The sequence below is a fragment of the Leucopleurus acutus genome, assembly GCF_964270905.1.
Source record: "Leucopleurus acutus genome assembly, chromosome: 4".
NCBI lineage: Eukaryota > Metazoa > Chordata > Mammalia > Artiodactyla > Delphinidae > Leucopleurus > Leucopleurus acutus.
Window position 1 is genome coordinate 37,832,672 of NC_139146.1, and position 18,717 is coordinate 37,851,388.

The window sequence follows — 18,717 nt, forward strand, 5'->3', positions numbered from 1 at the left end:
ACAACCCGGTGCAGTACACTGGCTATGCTGCATATCAGGCAAGTGGCCCTGAGGGGCTAGGAGCAGAGAGGGAATGCTGACGGGTGTGCGGTTACCTTTTGGGGTGTGAAATAAAATTCATATTTTATGGCAAGACAAGAAAAATTTTAAATAAAAAATTGTCCCTGCCCTTTGGCTCCTCTGCCCTCTACTGTGCACTGTGTATCTGCATTATGCATCCACCAAACCTCCCCCATCAGCAGCAATACCTGCTCAGCCATAAAGAGGAACAGTCTCCTTGCATCAACAAGACAGCTCCTTAAAGATAACATTCCTTCTTGACCTTGAAAGGGGCCACGATGACACTTGGATCTGGATTGTGTAAATGGTCAATAATACGTCATTTAATGTACACCCCTCTGTCTCAAAAAACTTATATAACTCTGCCTTCATTTCTAACAGGTGCAACAGTTCTTGGAGCTTTCTGAGGTGATCTTCCTGGGTTATAATCCTCAAATTTGGCTCGAATAAAATTTTCCATTTCTTTCTTAGATCGACTGATTAATTTTTCATCAACAGGGGTAATGAAAATATTCTGGAATTAGAAAGAAGTGATGGTTGCACAACTTTGCAAATATACTAAAAACCACTTTTAAATGATGAATTTTATGGTATGTGAGTTATATCTTAATTTTTAAAAAGAATCATGGAATAAAAAAATGACATACATATAAGTAGAATTTTCACTAAATCTTTTTTGGTGTGTGTGTTTATTTTGTTTTCTCTTAGAGTTTGGCTACTGTCTCAGTAAGAGCAAAACCAGAAAGCTGGGGGAAAAAGACAAGGGGACCAACCCAATTAAGCTCCTACTATGTGCCAGGCATGGTGTGAGCTCATCACATGATTGTGTCTTTTGACCTTCCAGCAGCTGGTGCTATTTGCACGGGAGAGATGCGGAGACAATGTAATATCTGTGCCGAGGCCTCCAGCCAGCAACTGCACAGGTGGGAATCAAGCCCAAGCTTTTCCCACAGCATCAAATTAGAGAGGACCCTCCCAGAGGTGGCAGCCTTGGAGCTGCCACTGGGTGGAAGGAGGAGGGGAGCTGGAAGGGTACTCTTGGAATAGGAACAGCAAGTATGGATGTGCCGAGGCATGATCCACCCAGGATCATTGGGAACAACAACTGTAGAGGAAATGTAGGACCAGGGGATGCTGGAGACGTGGGAGCTTGGGTGGAGGCTGGGTCATGGGTGGCTTTGCTGCTATTCCATGGCACTTGGACCTGGCTCTGAGAACAACCAGGAGCCTTTGAACTGAGATGGACACCCCCTATTTCCCCGAATCTACAATTCAGTATTTCTGGAATCATGCAGTCTGTGAGTACATTGAATGGATTCCCAGTATTACTGAGAAGCCCAGTACAGCCTGTGATCCACAGCGTCTTAAATGCAATCTTTCCTAACGGTGATCACTTTGGTAGCTGTGATCTGGGCTCCATCTCTGGAGAAAAACTGATGCTACTGACCCCAGGGTGGGTGAGCCCCAGCTTGGGGTGCTGATGGTGTCTGGACCGGGGAGGAAGAACAGCGGGAATGTTTAGAGTGGAGCTCGGGCAACAGTTTACTCCCGAGGCCCTGAGCTTAGCCAACAGCGGAGTACGTGAACTTGGCTCTTTCCAGTGAGTGTTTAGAGGTTTCCCAGAAACGTTAGGCAGTCATAGGGAGAGATGTTGTATTTAGGAGTAATTATTGCCCATCTTCTACCAAGAAAAGTACGAGTGGGTATGTGGGTCGTTGATCATTTTAAGTAGACTGTTTCAGCCATATTATGCCATGCGACCCACCCAAATAATAATACAAATAGCCACAATGCCTCGCTTCTATGGATGGCTGCACCAAGTGCTTTATCTAAGCATTTATAACAACGAATGAATACGTCTGATCTGCCAACGACGTAATAACTATCGTGAACACTTATGAGCAGTGACCTGCAGCCTGGGCACAGATCCTGAGCAGGCTGTCTGGATTTGAATGCTGCCTCTCTCCCACTCTCTGTGGCCTTGGGAAAGTGACCTAACTGCTCATGTCTCAGTTTTCTCATCTGTAAAATGAGGATAATGCTTATGTCTATACATTGGTCATTGTGGGGGGGGTTTAAATGATTTAACAGATGTATAAAGTGTTCGGCCTAGGAATCCACACACTAGCATTCCACAGGAAAGAGCAGTTTTTACTACCAAACACCGTGAAAAGTTCATCACATAGACTATCTCTTTGCATCTTCACAGCTGTCCACCGAGATGGAGCCCATGATGATGCCCAGTTTACAGAAATAGTCACCACAGCATAGAGAGGTTAAATGACTCATCAGGGCCCCAATTTGGTCACAGAGCCCCGACTGAACGCCAGGTCTCAGACCCCAGAACCTGAGTTCTGATCCATGAAGCCTGGTCACAGGTGCCTCAGTGACCAAGGAGGGACCATGAAGCCACCAGACCCAGGGGATCTGACCTCTTCCATCAGCCTCCAGTGGTCCTCAAAGATGCTCCTGGGTACCTGGTCCTAGCACCGAGCCGAGGTCTCAGCATTTCCCATTACAGTTTAGACTTCTTGCTGCCTGAGGGCAGAGAGCATGCCTGGCACATAATAGTTGTTCAATAAATACCTACTGGAGAAACACAGGAGCGTGGGAAGGGGCTTCTTACATACCATCGCTGTTGCAAAGAGCCCTGCCATTTGCATTTCTTTCTTTTTTTTTTTTTTTTTTTTTTTTTTTGCGGTACGCGGGCCTCTCACTCTTGTGGCCTCTCCCGTTGCAGAGCACAGGCTCTGGACACGCAGGCTCAGCGGCCATGGCTCACGGGCCCAGCCGCTCTGCGGCATGTGGGATCTTCCCGGACCGGGGCACGAACCCGTGTCCCCTGCATCGGCAGATGGACTCCCAACCACTGCGCCACCAGGGAAGCCCTGCATTTCTTTCTCAGGAGCTATTCAAACAAAAAGGCATGTTTTAAAAAATCATGTATTGAAATGGAGAAGGACCCTATGGTCCTTGACCCAGCACTATGTTCTCCACCTGCCTTTTGTCTGTGGAAAAACTTTAGCCAAAGAATAAGTTTAATCAGAGAAGTGAGAAAATGCAGAAACAAAGGAAAACTGTCCAACAGGACTAAATAATAATAGTTTAGTCATTAAGCATAGTCAGGGCCCTTTAGTTTCTATTCAAGGGCTATAAATAATACTCTGAGCCATATCCTGTGAGCTGTCTTATAGATACTAAAATCCTCACCAGGTGGAAGAAGTTAACTACATGATGACCAGACTGTAGCCATGACATAAATTGCCACAATTCCAAGAACTGGACTCAAAGAAATGGGAACAAACCAGCCCTGGAACTGAAGATTAACTGTAGTAAAACAGTCAAGATGATACTGATCAGACCACCATGTGACCAATTTCAAGACGACTGTCGGAGCTGACTGTGCTGCTTCTGCATGTGCCCCCTTCCTCCACCTATAAGAGCTCTTGCCCCCTGATTGTGGAGGGGGGCGGTGAGTCAGCTTTTGGACAGGAGTCCGCCCTCCCCCCGCCAACCCCCGGTTGCCGTCAGCTGAAATAAAGCAAACTTTCCTTTCCACCAACTTGCCTCTTTATTGGCTTTTGAGGGGCGAGCAGCCAGACCCCACTTTTGGTAACAGTATGACCCACCTAACATGGGACCGCTAAGTGCTACGGAGAGTGACTCTCAGATGAGTCCCTGTGGCGCCAGTTAGAGCCTGTTGTGTTCAGTAAAGCATGAGGTCAGAGCCCTCACACTTGCTTATTTTATTTGGGAGGGAAGAAAAATGGAGTCTTGTCTGCCGAGATGATTTTCACTCTCTCTCAGGTAAGGTGAGTGGGTCTTGCGATAACTCAGTTATCTTCCTCTTTCATCTGCAAGGCTCCCTTTTTTAAAATAGACTTCTAGGTCCTATTTCCCCCAAGCTATAGATGACCTCAGGCCTTTCCATACATAAAACCCTCCTGGACCATGATGAGATAGCAAAAACTTTTAAGTAGAGTCGGAATCATTGATCTTATCCCAAGTCAGGTTCTAATTTAAGGACATCACATCGTGCCATCGCCCCCCAGTCAAGTGGAGCCAGGAAGGTGATGCTGGTGGCCACTCCTGCCACTGCCAGGACAGGCTCCCAAGGCCGCCGAGCTCCATGCTACTGGAGGTGAGAAGGGGAGGAAGGAGATCTCCCTCACAAGGCTATTTGGGGGATGAAATGGGCTATTTTTCTTTATATGTCTTCATATTTAAGATCTCATTCATTAGACTCAAAGCTAACATTCATCCAGCTCTCCAAGTGTCAAGCTCCATGCTGGATACTTTACAAATGTAACTGCAACAAAGTTTAAAAACATAGAGTTCATGGTGTCTTCGAATCACAATCTTGGTTTTTGTCTCCTACATTCATTCAAAATGTAATCACTGAGGGTGCCCTTCCCCACCCCATCTCAGGGATCTTAGATGGTCCCACAGTCACAGTTTCAAAATCAACCTGACTGAATGACGAATTTTCCACCCCCCTCCCCCTGCCAGTCCAAGCTTGCATCGAGCTGGAGTCTGCAGTGGAAAGAGGTGGGCGTGGAAGGTAGATGTTTGAGGTTCATTTTCCTTCCTCCCCCTGCCCTCCCCCAGCTTCTACCCAGCGTCTGACCACCCCCCTCCCCACAACGATGGAAGAGGTAAAGAACTAGGTCAGCTCCCTGGGGCTGGCAGGACGTTTATAGCTGATATTCCTTCCTTGTGAGCATTTTCACAGGAATTCTGGAGAGTTCCATCCCTGGGATCAAGCCCCCTCCCACCGCAGTTTCCCTGACCTGGGAGTTTGCATCTCGTTCTCTCTCTCTTCTGAAGAGTCATCTCCTCTGCAGCCCCAAGGAATCCAAGGTCAAGGCTACTGCGTACTGTGAAAGATGTGCCCAGTGCCCCCAGGGGGTGAGTTGAGGCTGAAATCCAGCCCACTCTGACCTCCAAACTGAGGGCCCTCGGGGCTGGTTATTAACCTTGCTTTTTACTTCCTGTGTTTTATGATGAGTTGATATCTTGGAGCCTTACTGATCCTGGAGAGACTCCCCCTCCCAGGCGAGCTAATTCCTAGCAAACAACTTGCCTGGGAGCATGCCTTTAACATACAAACCAACCAATCTAGAGCCCACACCAACCACTTCCTCTATTTAACTCTGACACACCAAGTCAATATGCCCCCTGCCCTAAATCGCCCCAGGGCCAGGTACCAGACAAGTAGAGACAGCCCCTGTAGCCCTGGGACCACCTGAAATTATTCAAACTATGTCATCCTGAGCTTTCCCAAGTTTGCCTACCCCATTCCTTCCCACAGAAGCCACAATAAAGGCTCTGGGCCGCGCCCTGTCCTCTCTCCTTCTGCCTCCTGACACACCCTGGTGCTTCCCCGTGTGGCCCTGCATGGGGTGGTGTGCACCTTCACAAGGGGACTGTGAATAATCAACTCTTCTTTCAAAGGCAGTGTCTCTGTGTCTGCCACCTTACAATGCCCGATGAAAGCCAAATCCCAGGTATATTTTAGAGCAGCTGGGTCACCCTCTCCCTCAGCCATGGGGCCACATGGGTTCTTGCTGCAGGGGAGCACTTCTTTCTGGAATCCACTGCCTGTTACCTTCCAGGACACCTCTCGCCTGGTTCTTCTCCAGGTTCTTAGAGCACCTTCCCAGGGATCTGAGCCCAACCCTCTTTTCTGTTCATCTCCATCACTTCCCCCAGGGCAGTGGTTCTCAGACTTGGCTGCACGCTGGAATCACCTGGGGGATTTTGAAAACTACTGATGCCCATGGTCTCCCACACTTGGAGATCTGGGGTTAATGGGCCTGGGGGTGTGGCCTGGGTGCTGGGTTGTTCAAGCTGTCCAGGTGGCTCCAGTGGCAACCAGTTGAGAACCTAGGGCCTCACCTCCACCTGCGGCAGACAGTGGCGTGTGGCGCAGAACTGAGGGGCTCATCCCCCAGCTGCCAGGAGTGCTGTTGGCTGTGCGAGAGCAGGGGGGTCCCTGCCCTCCCTCACACGCATGCCCTTGAAGGATGCTTCCTCCACAAGGCAACTCACGCCTCCTTAGCAGCAAGGTTCACCCAGCGGCTGGCTGACGTGGAGGCACAAAGGCCTCTCCTCCCCTGCCTGAAAGTGGTGCATCTCTGACGGGTCCTCCCAGGTCCAAAGCTCCCTGCGGGCTGAGACCTCTGTGGCGACTGAGGGCAGCTCACCCTCTCCCTCTGCTGAGTCCTGCTTCCTTTACTGCCTGACAGGTGTTGATCTGAGAACACTTCGCAATCAACTTCCTGCTCACAGATCTCCATCTCAGTGTCTCTTCCCTGGGGAACCCAACCTAAGACACATGTATGGGGCCATGACTCCAAACCTCTACATCCGTGCCACACCTCTTACTGGGGCCCCTAACTCACATTTCCAGTTGCCTAGGGGACAGCGCCACTGATAACCCTTGGGTTCCATAATCTCTGCATGGTGTCCCCCACCTCCCAGCCCACGCATGCCTGTCCCTGGACCACAGTTGGGGCTATCACCACCTGTCCAGAAATTCAATCAAGAAACCCGACATCACCTCCATTCCCGCCTTTAACTCACAGGTCTCCCACCGCCATCCGATCTGCTGCCTATCCGCATATAATCCTATCGGCTCTGTTTCTGAAATCTCTGTCTTGTGCACCCCCTCCTTTTCTACCTTGCTAGCATTTGCCTTAGGGGAGTTTCTTACAACGTTTTGCCTGGATTCTGACAACAGCATCTTAACTGTCCCGAAATCCTACTGCATTCTTTGCTTTCCCCTCACAGCCTCAGAGTGATCCTTCTAAAATGTGAATCTGACGTTCTAAGCTACTTCTCTGTCTAAAACTTTCAGCAGTTCCCTACTGCCCTCACGATCAAGTTCAAATCTCTTCGCCTGGAACACAAAGCCCTGTTTTATGACCACCCTTCCAGGATTCCAGCCTTGCCACCCCTGCTTTTAAACACACACCCCTGCTTTTAAAGTACTAAATACACACACACGCACACACACACACACACACACACACACACACACACACCACATATAAAACTTCCCTACATGGTATCCTATTAAAGGGCTATAGTAGCATAAATAATAGTCCCCTATGAGGTATGATTATAATTTGCAGTCTGTAGAAGAGAAAAATGAGACCCACAAAGGTTAAGTAGCTGAGGCAAGCTCACGTGAGAAATTGGGGGACAGAGGTGAATAAGAGCGTGGCTCTTCTGAACTGTGCACGGGGCTCTTTTTGTGACATTATTCCTGATACCACGTGGTTCTCAGTGCGAGGCAATACCCATCGCCTTCCCTCGCGGCAGCTGCTAGCTAAATAGTGAATTTATATGCAGATGATATTAGGCTGAACCAATCCTGCTCCTCTGTAGAAAGTTCTGTACAGAACTCATCAGAGATCACTCGAGCTCAGCTCCAGTGGCTCACGCGGTTACCAAAACGGATTCCACCAGGGTGAGGGGCAGGTCCGTGCATCAGCCATTCAGAGAGGGAGAAACAGTCACCTTCCGAAGGGATGCTTTGTAAAAGGGTTGAATGCACCTTGCTTGTTACTTGTCACAAGCTGGGTCTCACAGCACCGGTCAATGAAAGTCCATGGAACCCATGACCTCGATGTCCCCACAACCATCTTCCAGAGGGGGGACCCTGCTGGCTGCAGCTAACAGAGCCCTGAGGTGGGGACCATGTCCCCAGCTGTGTCTGCACCACGCTACACCACTTTATGATGGGTCAGTCTCTCACCATCTCCACTCCAGATCTTGCAGAAGTCAACACAACCTGACCCCACAGGGTACAATCCAGACGCTAAGATGCTCAGGTCATTGCAGCAAACGTGTTGTTCTAGAATTGCTGATTCAGGTACAGTAAGTCCCCTACATACGAACCTTCAAGTTGCGAACTTTGAAAGATGAGAACATGTGTTTGCATGTCCTATCACGTAAGTTAGTTCACGTGTCTGGTGTACATTGTCACCTGTGTGCGTCCTCTACAAGTGGTTGTGCTTCTGTGTACTTTACTGTCCAGTACTGTATAGAGTACAGTAGTACAGTATCTTTATTTCAAGCCCAGGATGTCTGGAAGCAAGCGTAAAATCAGCGGTGATATAGCTGGTACAGTGTAGCCAATTGTGTTAGTTGGGTCCCTAGGCTAACTCTGTTGGACTTATGAACAAATTGGACTTATGAACATGCTCTCGGACTGGAACTCGTTCGTATGTAGGGGACTTACTGTACGTATTCATGGTCTGACTCTGACTTCAACAACAAAAGACACCTCAAGAACATCGCTGTATGATTACCCTCGCATTTTCCTGTCTTAGAAATAATACTGAAATTACCCTCCCAGGGCGTAACACTCACCTCTCAGAAAGTTGTCCCAAGTGCCATACGTGAGTGAAGTGACCTGCGCAGGGTCACCTTTCAAGAAACGCCAGCTCCCTACCCGCTTCCTACAACATGTTTCTGCTTTTCAAAGGGTTTGAGTGCCTTCTGCTTTGCTTGGTTCTCAAGCAATCTTATGGGAAAGTAAGGTCAGTAGCTATTATTCCCATGTTACAGATAAGGAAACCGTGGCTGGAGAGGTGGAGAGAGGTTAAAAGTCCTGCAGCAAAATTTTCCATGAAATCAACTTTGTCTCTTCCTCATTATAGAGAGAGAAATCCATGCAATGTTTGAAGGTTGTTGACCTGCAGAGTGCCTCCCCAGGCCAACCTACAGTGACAGGCAGACACTGAGCACGTGTGAATTTGCTGAGTGCTTCATACAGAGTAACTCGATTTCACCCTCACAACACCCCTGCCTCATTCCCAGTTGACAGATGCGAAAACAAAGGCACCAAGAAGTTAAGTGATGAATGCATTCATAGTCATGCATCTTATAAATGGCAGAGTGGTCCACCCACCCCAGGCAGTGTGGTACCCAGCTCTGTGCTCTTAACCTGAGCAGTCCAATTTCTCTGACAATACGTTTATAGAGATCACTGTTCTCTTTCCCGAGGGAATTAGGTAACCAGCATTCTTTTCTAAATAATGCTGCCTGAACTTGAAGCTCATTATGAACCCCTTCGCAAGCTCCTGTGCTCTAGCGGAATCATCCTGGTTTCTGGGTCTCATTGTTCAGATCCAGTCATACCAGGGCTTCGTCTGTCACCTCCTGCTACAAATCCTCATTGTGGCTCATCTGTGATCAGATCAGTGTCCTCCAAATGGAGCTCAAGAAAGGAAGACAAAGAAATGTGGTTTGGGGCTTCCCTGGTGGCGCAGTGGTTGAGAGTCTGCCTGCCGATGCAGGGGACATGGGTTCGTGCCCCGGTCCAGGAAGATCCCACATGCCGCGGAGCGGCTGGGCCCGTGAGCCATGGCCGCTGAGCCTGCGCGTCCGGAGCCTGTGCTCCGCAACGGGAGAGGCCACAACAGTGAGAAGCCCGCGCACCGCAAAAAAAAAAAAAAAGAAATGTGGTTTGTTCTGAGGCTCACAGAAGCACAAGGACGGCCTATGATTTGGACTTTCCAATGGATGACCTAGATTCTGGGGACATGGAAGGTGTGACTGCCAGTGGTCAGGTACCAGCCTAGTTACCAATGAGCTCCAAGACTTTGGGTCACAAATTTGGGCCATAACCTTGGGCCTTTCACAGCCCCACTCAGCTTCAGAATTAGACCCAAGTTCAGTTCTGGTTCTTCTACTTACTAGCTCTGGGGCCTTAAGCAAATTACTTGTTCTCTCTGGAATCGCATGAGAAGAGTAATTAACACTTATTTTGCAGGGTTGCTGTGAGGTTGACAGCTGCGATATCCTAGCGTGGGCCTGGTACGTGGTTGGGAGCCAAGAGATGTTGCTTCTTTTTTCCCTTTGCTGTGGTCCTGAGCCAACACAAGTTGCCCATCCTAATTGAAGAGCGTGTCTGCGATTAGATCTGCTACGCTGAGCCTGTGACTTCGTGTCTGGGTTGAGTGTATGAAACTCACCTTTCAGACACGAGCGGGAAGTCTAGGAGTTAAAGGCCAGCTTACCCACAATCCGGGGCTCCCATCTAATTTCATCAGCCACTGTCCCTGCTCCTTGGGTGCTCTGTCCCCCTTGGAGTCTCTGTCAGCTATCTGGTGCCCCTTCCCTGGACACGGACACCCCTGGCGGCTCTTTGCTGAACCCACCAATGAACAAGCGTGGCACCCCTCGGGTGCTGCTTCCTCATCTATAAGGAGCTAGGCTTCACCTATGTGCATGCTCCCATCCCCTCTGCCTCTGAGGACCCTCCATTCTCTGCACACCAAGGACATGGGGCTGGATTTTTAAAGCAATGCTAACATCTCAGTGCCTTAACTCATTCATGTTGTCATTCATTCAATCTGTGGCACTCTTATCGAGCCACTCTGCTTCCAAATGTGCCTAGTTCTCTCTCAATCTTCTTATTTTTATTTTTGTTTTTGCACTAGCCATTTGTTCTACCTGGAATGGTGTCTCCCTTCCCTACCACCTGGCTACCTAATTGTCCCCTTGTCCTTAAGGTGGATACCACCCTCTCCAGAAAGGCTTCCCTGGGCGTCCTCTGCTGCCTTAGGGCTGCTCTGGTGGTCTTTCCACCCTTGGGCTTTCTGCACGGAACGCCACTGTCTCTGGTCCCTTCCATCTGCCCCTCTAGCAGTGAGCTCCTTGCAAGCAGGGACTTTGCCTGTCTCATCTCTGTGAGGTCTGGTGCATTGTGTCTCCTCAATAAATACTGGTTGATTTGAGTTAGTCAGAATTATATGGCTATATGAGGTAGAAATTACAGATGCAAGTCTCCTGGAGTGGTCCAGAGGAGAAGTGAGGAGCACCTGAATTTAGGGGCAGTGGTGGGGGAGGGAGAGGCGCTGCATCAGTTGGAGACTTGGTAGGAGGTGGACAGGACCAGCAGTGGGTGGGAAGAAGCCAGGTTAGGTGAGGGTTACCGGAGAGGCATCTCTGGGAAAGCGCTAGGACTCTTCCCCCAGCAATCCGCCTCTGCTGCTGCTCCCATGCTTCACATGCATCTCAGCCCCAGAGGCCTCTCCCCCCGACCCTGCCTGCCTAGAACCTGTCTAAAATAGCCTCCCTCGCCACCCTCTCCCTCGTTCCTGCTTTGTTCTGCTTCACAGCATTCATTACTGACTGACTTCAAATATGTATCTGCCTCTGATCTATGTCCTCCACCAAAATGCAAGGTTCGTGAGGTCAGAGGTCTTTGTCTGTTTTGTTCACTGCTGTATACAGCCTAGAACAGTGCCAGGCACACAGTAGGTGCTCAATAAATGTCTGTTGAATGAATGAATACATCACCAACAGACAAAGTCCAAATGGGGGCCTGGGCTCCTGCAGGCTGCAGACACTAGAGGGCACCCGACCACAGTCTGGATCTGGGCGAAGCGCCACGGAGTGCCCCAGACTTTGTGCTCGGGTCTTGGGCAGTAGCTCCCTGTCAAGTGAGAGTCCTGGGCTGCACTGCTTTGGTTACAGATGTACAGGGCGATATGAGCAAGGGTCTGGGCCAGACTCCCTGGCTAGTGGGTGGCCATGGGCAAGTTCTCCAACTTCCTGTGGGACTCGGTTTGCTCATCTGCAAAACGGGTATAATAATAGCAGTCAGGTCCTAGAGGATTGTTGTGTGTTGTGGGGATCACATCAGACAGTGAAGAGCTCAGCACGGTTCCTGAAACAGGACAGCTCCTTCGGAAATGGGGGTGGAGCTCTTACCCATGTATTCAATAACATCTTCTGCGAGTCTTCTGGGTGAAGGGTACATGCTCCAAGGATGAACACGACTGTCCTCACAGAGATGAAGGGAAGGACTGAGCAGTGTGCTTGAGGGTCTCACATACGATAACACATTCGTAATGCCTCCCCAAGTTTAAATCATGTCCAAGATCACTGGCCAGATAGCTCTGGGCAAGGTTTCCCCTGAGTCTCCATTTTCCAACCTGTAAAATGGGATGATGACAGAACCTATTTCCCAGGTTGAGATGAAATTTAAGTGAGATGATGTGGATGAAACCCACTGCTTGCAAATTCTAGGTCTCCTGCTCCACCCTTTCATCTCCTCCTTTGCTGTGTGAATGAAGGATCATCCCTGCCCCCCTGGTCTCCAAATGGGGGGACTGGGCCTCAGAGGCACTGAGTGACTTGCACTAGACAGTCGGGCAAATCAAAGATCAGGATGGGATTGAGCTGCCATCTTGGAGGCTCAGCCTCCTGGCGTCACTTCAGATCTTACCTGTAAGGTTCCCCCCATCCCAGGGTGGTGAGGGGCCTGCATGAGATGGCTCAGGACCTATTTCCGAGACAGTGGCCGCTACAGGGTGCACTGGATGGGGCTGGGCCGGGTGGCCAGGGGCTGAGGGTACCGTCCTCCTCTGCAGCCATGCAGCCCAGAATCAGGCACTGAATATCCCTGAGACTTGCTCTCCTCATCTGAGAAATGGGTCTAATGATGACAGTGCCCCCAGGGAGAATGAGCCATTGCACAAAGAGCGCTGGAGGCTGCAGGTGATGTAATCTCTTTGGACACCTGTCCAGCAATATGTAGATCACAAGGCATTTCAGATCCATCTTGTCTTTCCAACAGCCTCATGAGATGGGGATGATGATAAAATGGCCAAACTTCTGGAGGTGATAAGGGTGTACCTTTGCTGTTCAGAAGCATTTGTGTGAAGAGAACGTGTTATACTGGACCACAGACAGTAAGACCTGGCTGTGGGCAGGGAGCATTTTGTTATAAGCACTTCTATTGAGCTGGGTTCTGCCCGAGAAAGGCCAAGGCCAAAACAGCAGGAATTCTACCACCCTGCATTCAAATCCCAGCTTTGCAACTCGCTACCTGTGTGACCTTGAGCACATTTGTAAATCTCTCTCTGCCTCAGTGTCCTCATCTGTGAAATGGGGATGATACCGACGGTACCTAATCCATAGGGTGGTTGCATGGATTCCATGAGTTAACGTGTGGAAGAGGCCCACAGCAAATGTGAACTTTTGGAGCTCAGGGCCCAGGTCTGAGGATGCAATGACCCTGCTCTCTGCCTGACATTTGCTGAACTGTTCTGCCTTCAAGGTTTCCCTCTGAGGCATGCAAGTCTGGCTGCTGGGGCCATGTGAGTCACAGGGCAGCACAACTTAGGACCAAGCAAACCTCCAGAGTCACCCATCTCTTCCTTCTTGGGGCTCAGGAAACTCTCTCTTTCCAACACCCACGCCAGGCCGCCTACTCAGAGAGCAGCTGGGCTAACCGTTTTCCCCTGAAGCTGTCTCAAAGACAGGACGGCAAAGTTCAGGCAAGCTTCAGAGACTGTCTTTAAAATTCTAGATGGCATGACTTCAAGATCAATTAAATGTACCTTTGTATCCCTTCAACCTTCCTTGCCTGTAAACTGAGATACGGGCCGAGCTGAAGCGGCCACAGCCCAGGGGCACGCGCCACCCACGGCATTAGCCATCACACAGCAGCTAGAGCAGACAGGAGCCTGGGAGTGACTTCCATGTAGGTCCCTCCTTTTAGGAATGAGGAGCTCGAGGTCAGGAGAGGGGACAGCCCAGAGCCACAGCACAGCACTCGGTGGCCTTATGCCTGCCCACACACATCACAGCTGATGAGCACAGGGCTTCGCTTGTGCTCTCAGGAGCAAAAAAACATTAGAGAATTCATGAATTGGGGTTTTCTTCATCATTCCAAGGTCAAGGAAAGTTTGTGCATTCCCTCCACACCTAGGGAGCATCTCAGTGTCACGGACCCCACTGTCAGATCTATGATGATACAAAGAACTGAGACCTCTGACCTCTGTGCTTGGGAAAGATCGTCACGTGGATGACTACTTGACTCTGTAGCAGAGCAAAGCAAGTCTCTTAAGAGAGGATTGTCATTTGAGGAAGACTGAGGTGGGAACAGCTAACTCTGATGGTTCACAGGGAAGAGGTGAGGCGGTGAGGGGTCCAGCATATGCCTTATATGGAGTGAAGCCAAATGGAGCTAATATTTAGGGAGTGAGTCCTAAGAACTGTAAGTGTATCGTTGCATCTAATTCTCACAAGAACTCAGTGAGCTGTGCACACTTATTGCCATTTTACTAACAAAGATGCACAGAGGTTAGCTGTGTCTAAAGCCACGTAGCTAGTGGGTAGTAGAGCCAGGATCCTACCCCAGGCATTGGTCCCAGGGTCCTCGCTCTGAATCACTCTCCCTGGAGTTCTCAAAACTGAGTAGGCATCAGATTCCCCGGTGGGGGAGCCTCTTAAGACACAGATTGCTAAGTCGCACCCCCAGAGTTTCAGATTCAGCAGGAATCGGTGGGGGGCACAGATCACACTTTAAGGATATCTGCACTGGCAGCCCTCTGACTACAGCTGGAAGTGGTCACTAAATCAACCTTAAAAATTGCAATTTTCAGACATGAGCTCTAACACTTGATAGATGCCAGAGCCCTTCCCACACAGAACAGAATTCTTTTTCCTACCGTTGGAGGGGAAGACTCAATTAGAGCCGACACAGGGAGCTAACAGGACTCACACTGCCCCATTAGAAAGGCTGAATTATCTAAAAGAGAAAATTCAGAGCTCGGAAGGTCGTCTGAAGGAGATTGGATATCACCCTGTGAGGACCTCTGAAGTGGCAGCAAGGATGCGGAGGGGACAGTCTCTTTTTTTTTTTTTTTTTTTTTTTTTTGCGATACGCGGGCCTCTCCCTGTTGTGGCCTCTCCCGGAGCACAGGCTCCGGACGCGCAGGCTCAGCGGCCATGGCTCATGGGCCCAGCCGCTCCGTGGCATGTGGGATCTTCCCGGACCAGGGCATGAATCCAGGTCCCCCACATCGGCAGGCAGACTCCCAACCACTGTGCCACCAGGGAAGCCCCTCTAATTTTTTTGTTTTTTTCCTATTTTCCATCAAAGGAGATTCATCGTGTGGCTGCTGCCGACCCACCAGCATGTTTTCTCCGGCTATAGAAAACATCTGAGGCGTGCCCCAAATGAGATCCTTCATTTCAAAGGGAAAAGATGTGATTTCTAAGTCACTGGAGAAATAAAGAAGATTCTCACCAGGTGAAAGTGGTGTTGGGCTGTTTGGATCCACTTTAACGTGGATGAATACGTGTCTTATATTTTTATAAAAATCAAACGGATTTTTCTTCCTGGGCTTGAACGAAGGACAGAGTTCAAGATGAAAAGCTCACAGAAAAGAAGTGTTCTCACGAGCTCAGGGGCTGGGGCCACATGAGAAACATATGAGACCGAAGAGGACTGGCCTGCCTGACTTCCTGTGCCAGGACTCTAAACTGTGGGGACGCCTCCCTGCGCTCCCCATCTGCAAGTCCCGCTCTGCACGTCCTACAGCACAGAGGTCATGGCTTCAAAGCCAGGAAGCTCAGGCTCCAACCAGGCTCCACTGCCTTCTTGCTGTAGCCATCTGGGGTAATTATTAAACCTCTCTGAGCCTGAACCTTTAACCTCTAACATAGAAAGTAATAATATTCATTTCCAAGGGCTGCTACATGAATTAAATGAGCTATTGGCTGACGTCTATTTACCACCAGCTCCAGGTACTGTTCCAAATGCTTGACATCTGTTTCCTTCTTCTAGCCTCACAAGAAACCTCCATGAGAGAGATGCCATTGTAATCTCATTGATAGGTAAGGAAACGGCTAAGAGAGGTTCAGAAACTTTACTCAAAGTCCCACAGCGTGTGGTGGTGGGGCTGGAAGGCAGACCCAGGCAGTCTGGCACCAGAACCCGCATGCCCGTGACTCGATGCTGCAGCTGCAACTGGGCTGCTCTGTGCCCTGCCCTTTGGAGTTCATTTGTCTATGATAGAATCACATTTTCTCACCTCTTTTTAATCTCGTGTGAAATTTTTCCTTAGCATTTTGTAGATTAACAATAATTGTTGTGATGACATCATAGTCATTTTGTATTACCAATTCTCTGTGTTACAATGTGCCAAGAAAAAGCTACTGTCCTTGAGCAAACATGGGATACTTCTAAAAGGTGACTGCAAACTGGCCAAAGTAACCTTAATGTGTTCCCCAAGGGAGGAATTTATGGATTACTTTCTCTTTACACAACAAAATAAACTGGCAGTGAGTGACAAGAACAAAGTCACATCTGTTTAGGAATTGAAAACATTATTCTAATTAATTGTTCCCCATATGGAATCAAAATGACAAATTATTTAGAAAAATAACATTGAGAAAGTGGCATACTAAAATTTTGGGAATGTTGGCAAATCTATGTTCAAGGAAAAAAAATGTATGAATAATAATGAAAAGGCAGAAATTAAAATTGGAAAGCAATAAAATGGATAACAGAGTTTAGTCTTTCAAATAGCAAAATTAGAGGCAACCCTTTGGACATGTTATTTAAAAAGGGAGAGAGCAGGGGGTTCCCTGGTGATCTAGTGGTTAGGATTCAGCGCTTTCACTTCCGTGGCCTGGGTTCAATCCCTGGTCGGGGAAATGAGATCCCACAAGCCCTGCAGTGTTGTCAAAAAAACAGAAAAAAAAAAAAAAAGAGAGAGAAAGAGAGAGAAAGCAAAATCAAATTAAGTCAAGAGAGAAGATACAAAGAACAGACATGAGGATGTTAAAACTTATATAGTTATATGTATATTTGTGTGTATATCTGAATGTTTCAATGAAATGAGTGATTTCATTGAAAAGGCAGCAATTTTTAAAACTGATTTTACGTGGGTGAGGTGTTTCTCCTTGCCAAGGCCACACAGCAAGTACATGCCTGTACTGGGATTTAAAGTCAGGCCTTCCTGTTTCCAAAACAGAAAGCCAACAACAGAAGACTGTGCAATTACATATTAATGTGGGAAAGAAAGGCTCAAGAGTGAGGTAGAGTGAAGCCAAACATCTTGGAAAGATGCCCAGAATCTATTAAATGAAGACGGCAAGTAACAGAACAATGTATATGGCATGATTCCATTAAAAAACAAAACAAAACTATGTACATATAAGTTTAGATAAGCAAAGAAAAAAGCCTAAATGAAAATTATTGAGCTGTTAACAATAGCTATTGGATGGGTGGATTCGAACATTCTGTAAGGTTGGAATTTTTTGTATATTTTTTATTTTCTAAAAAAAAATCAAACCCAATCAAAGAAACTCAACAACAACTCTTGTCCAATAATAAGCAAAAGGCTTGAATGCCCAAGAATTCTAGGACATAAGGACAAGCTTTTGGAGGAAGGGCTCACCTCTGACTACCCTTTGTCTGGCAAGGGACGTGGGGAGCAGAGATGGTGACATGAAGTGCAAACAGACGTGGTTGGCTGGGGAGCCACACTTACCTTTCCCAGCAGCTCAGGAAGGCCCAGCAGCTGCCCCGTGAACACGCCAATGCAGATGAAGATGGCGGTCACCTGCCCCAGAGAGCCGCGGATCTCCTTGGGTGAGATCTCGCTCAGGTACATGGGGAGTACACTGAGGGCGATGCCTGTGAAGGAAGCATGGCAGCAGTGAGAGAGCTGTCTTCTTCAAGGAAGATTCTGGTCATAGCACCTCCCTCTGTTCTGTGCTTGACAAAAATAGTGCTGTAGCCACAACACCATTCCCAGCACTCTGCACAAATTGTCAACATTTTAACATGCACTTTATTATTTACTCCATAGAGTATGGCTGGGAGGTGGATTTCATAGGAGGGGAAATGGTGGTAGCTGATGGCAGTGATGCTGGTGGTGATGGTGACGGTGGTGACAATAATAACCAACGCACATAGTGCCTACCAAGTAGCAGGGATCTTCCTTCTCTCTTTACCTATATTAACTTATCTATTTTAAATAACAACCCTCTGAAGTAAATGTACTATCATTATCCCCATTCTAAATATGAGAAAACTGAGGCACAGAGAGGTTGAGTAACTTTCCCAAATCACCAAGGGACATCCAAAAATGCTCCAGGAGATTATTTGCCCAGTAGATCAGGTCTCTGATTCTAGAACTTGAACTTTCCCGCCAGCTAGCGGCACCTCCTTAGGTAAATCATGGAACTCAGTTATGACAGATACTGTTAAACCCATTGTACAGCATTTTATAGATGACGTCACTCACATAGGGTCTCATAACCTTTGAGATAAATTTATGTGTTCAAAGGCTTATGACTGATATTTCTATTTAAAAAGTAATAGTTATAAATATGTCTCATAAAACATAATACTCTGCACTCATAGAGGTTCTGTTAGTAAAAATATCATGAGGCCTTGTCAGGTTCAAGAAACTTTGTTTTCTACTCATTTCGGGGCAGGGTTATTCTTAAGACCCTTTATAGACCCATGAAGGTCTACAAATGCACTTATCCCAGGCAGATTCGTGGCTTGCTTATTACACTCTGAGTCACACTGCTTCCTGGGTCAAATCCCTGCAACTTACAAAAGTTGAGGACTCGGGCTGAGAGAGTTAGCCTCTCTCAGCCTCAGTTTCTCTATCTACAAGTTGGGGATAAGAACTGAGTCTGACTTCATAGGATTGCTATGAGAGTTCATTGAGATTTGCTCAGCGTTTCACTCAGCGTACAAGTCAGCATTACTAGCACTAACTACTATTGTCTTCTAATTTTTCACCAGATTGTTTGGGCAATCAAAAATTTCTTTCCTGCCCTGGCCTCCTGATGCCTAGAGGTTAGAGTACAGTTCCCGACACA

The 18,717-nt window shown here is 48.2% G+C and overlaps 1 protein-coding gene across 2 annotated transcripts in view; it reads right to left on the reverse strand.

Annotated features, from left to right (window-relative positions):
* The window catches only part of SLC2A9 (solute carrier family 2 member 9), a 184,869-nt gene that overhangs the window by 118,827 nt on the left and 47,325 nt on the right, over nucleotides 1-18,717 (reverse strand). For both annotated transcript variants that reach the window (XM_082837699.1, XM_082837700.1), the window contains exon 5: nucleotides 17,370-17,515. In XM_082837699.1, coding sequence (XP_082693825.1) covers nucleotides 17,370-17,515 — 146 coding nt within the window. The remainder of the gene's footprint in view (nucleotides 1-17,369; nucleotides 17,516-18,717) is intronic.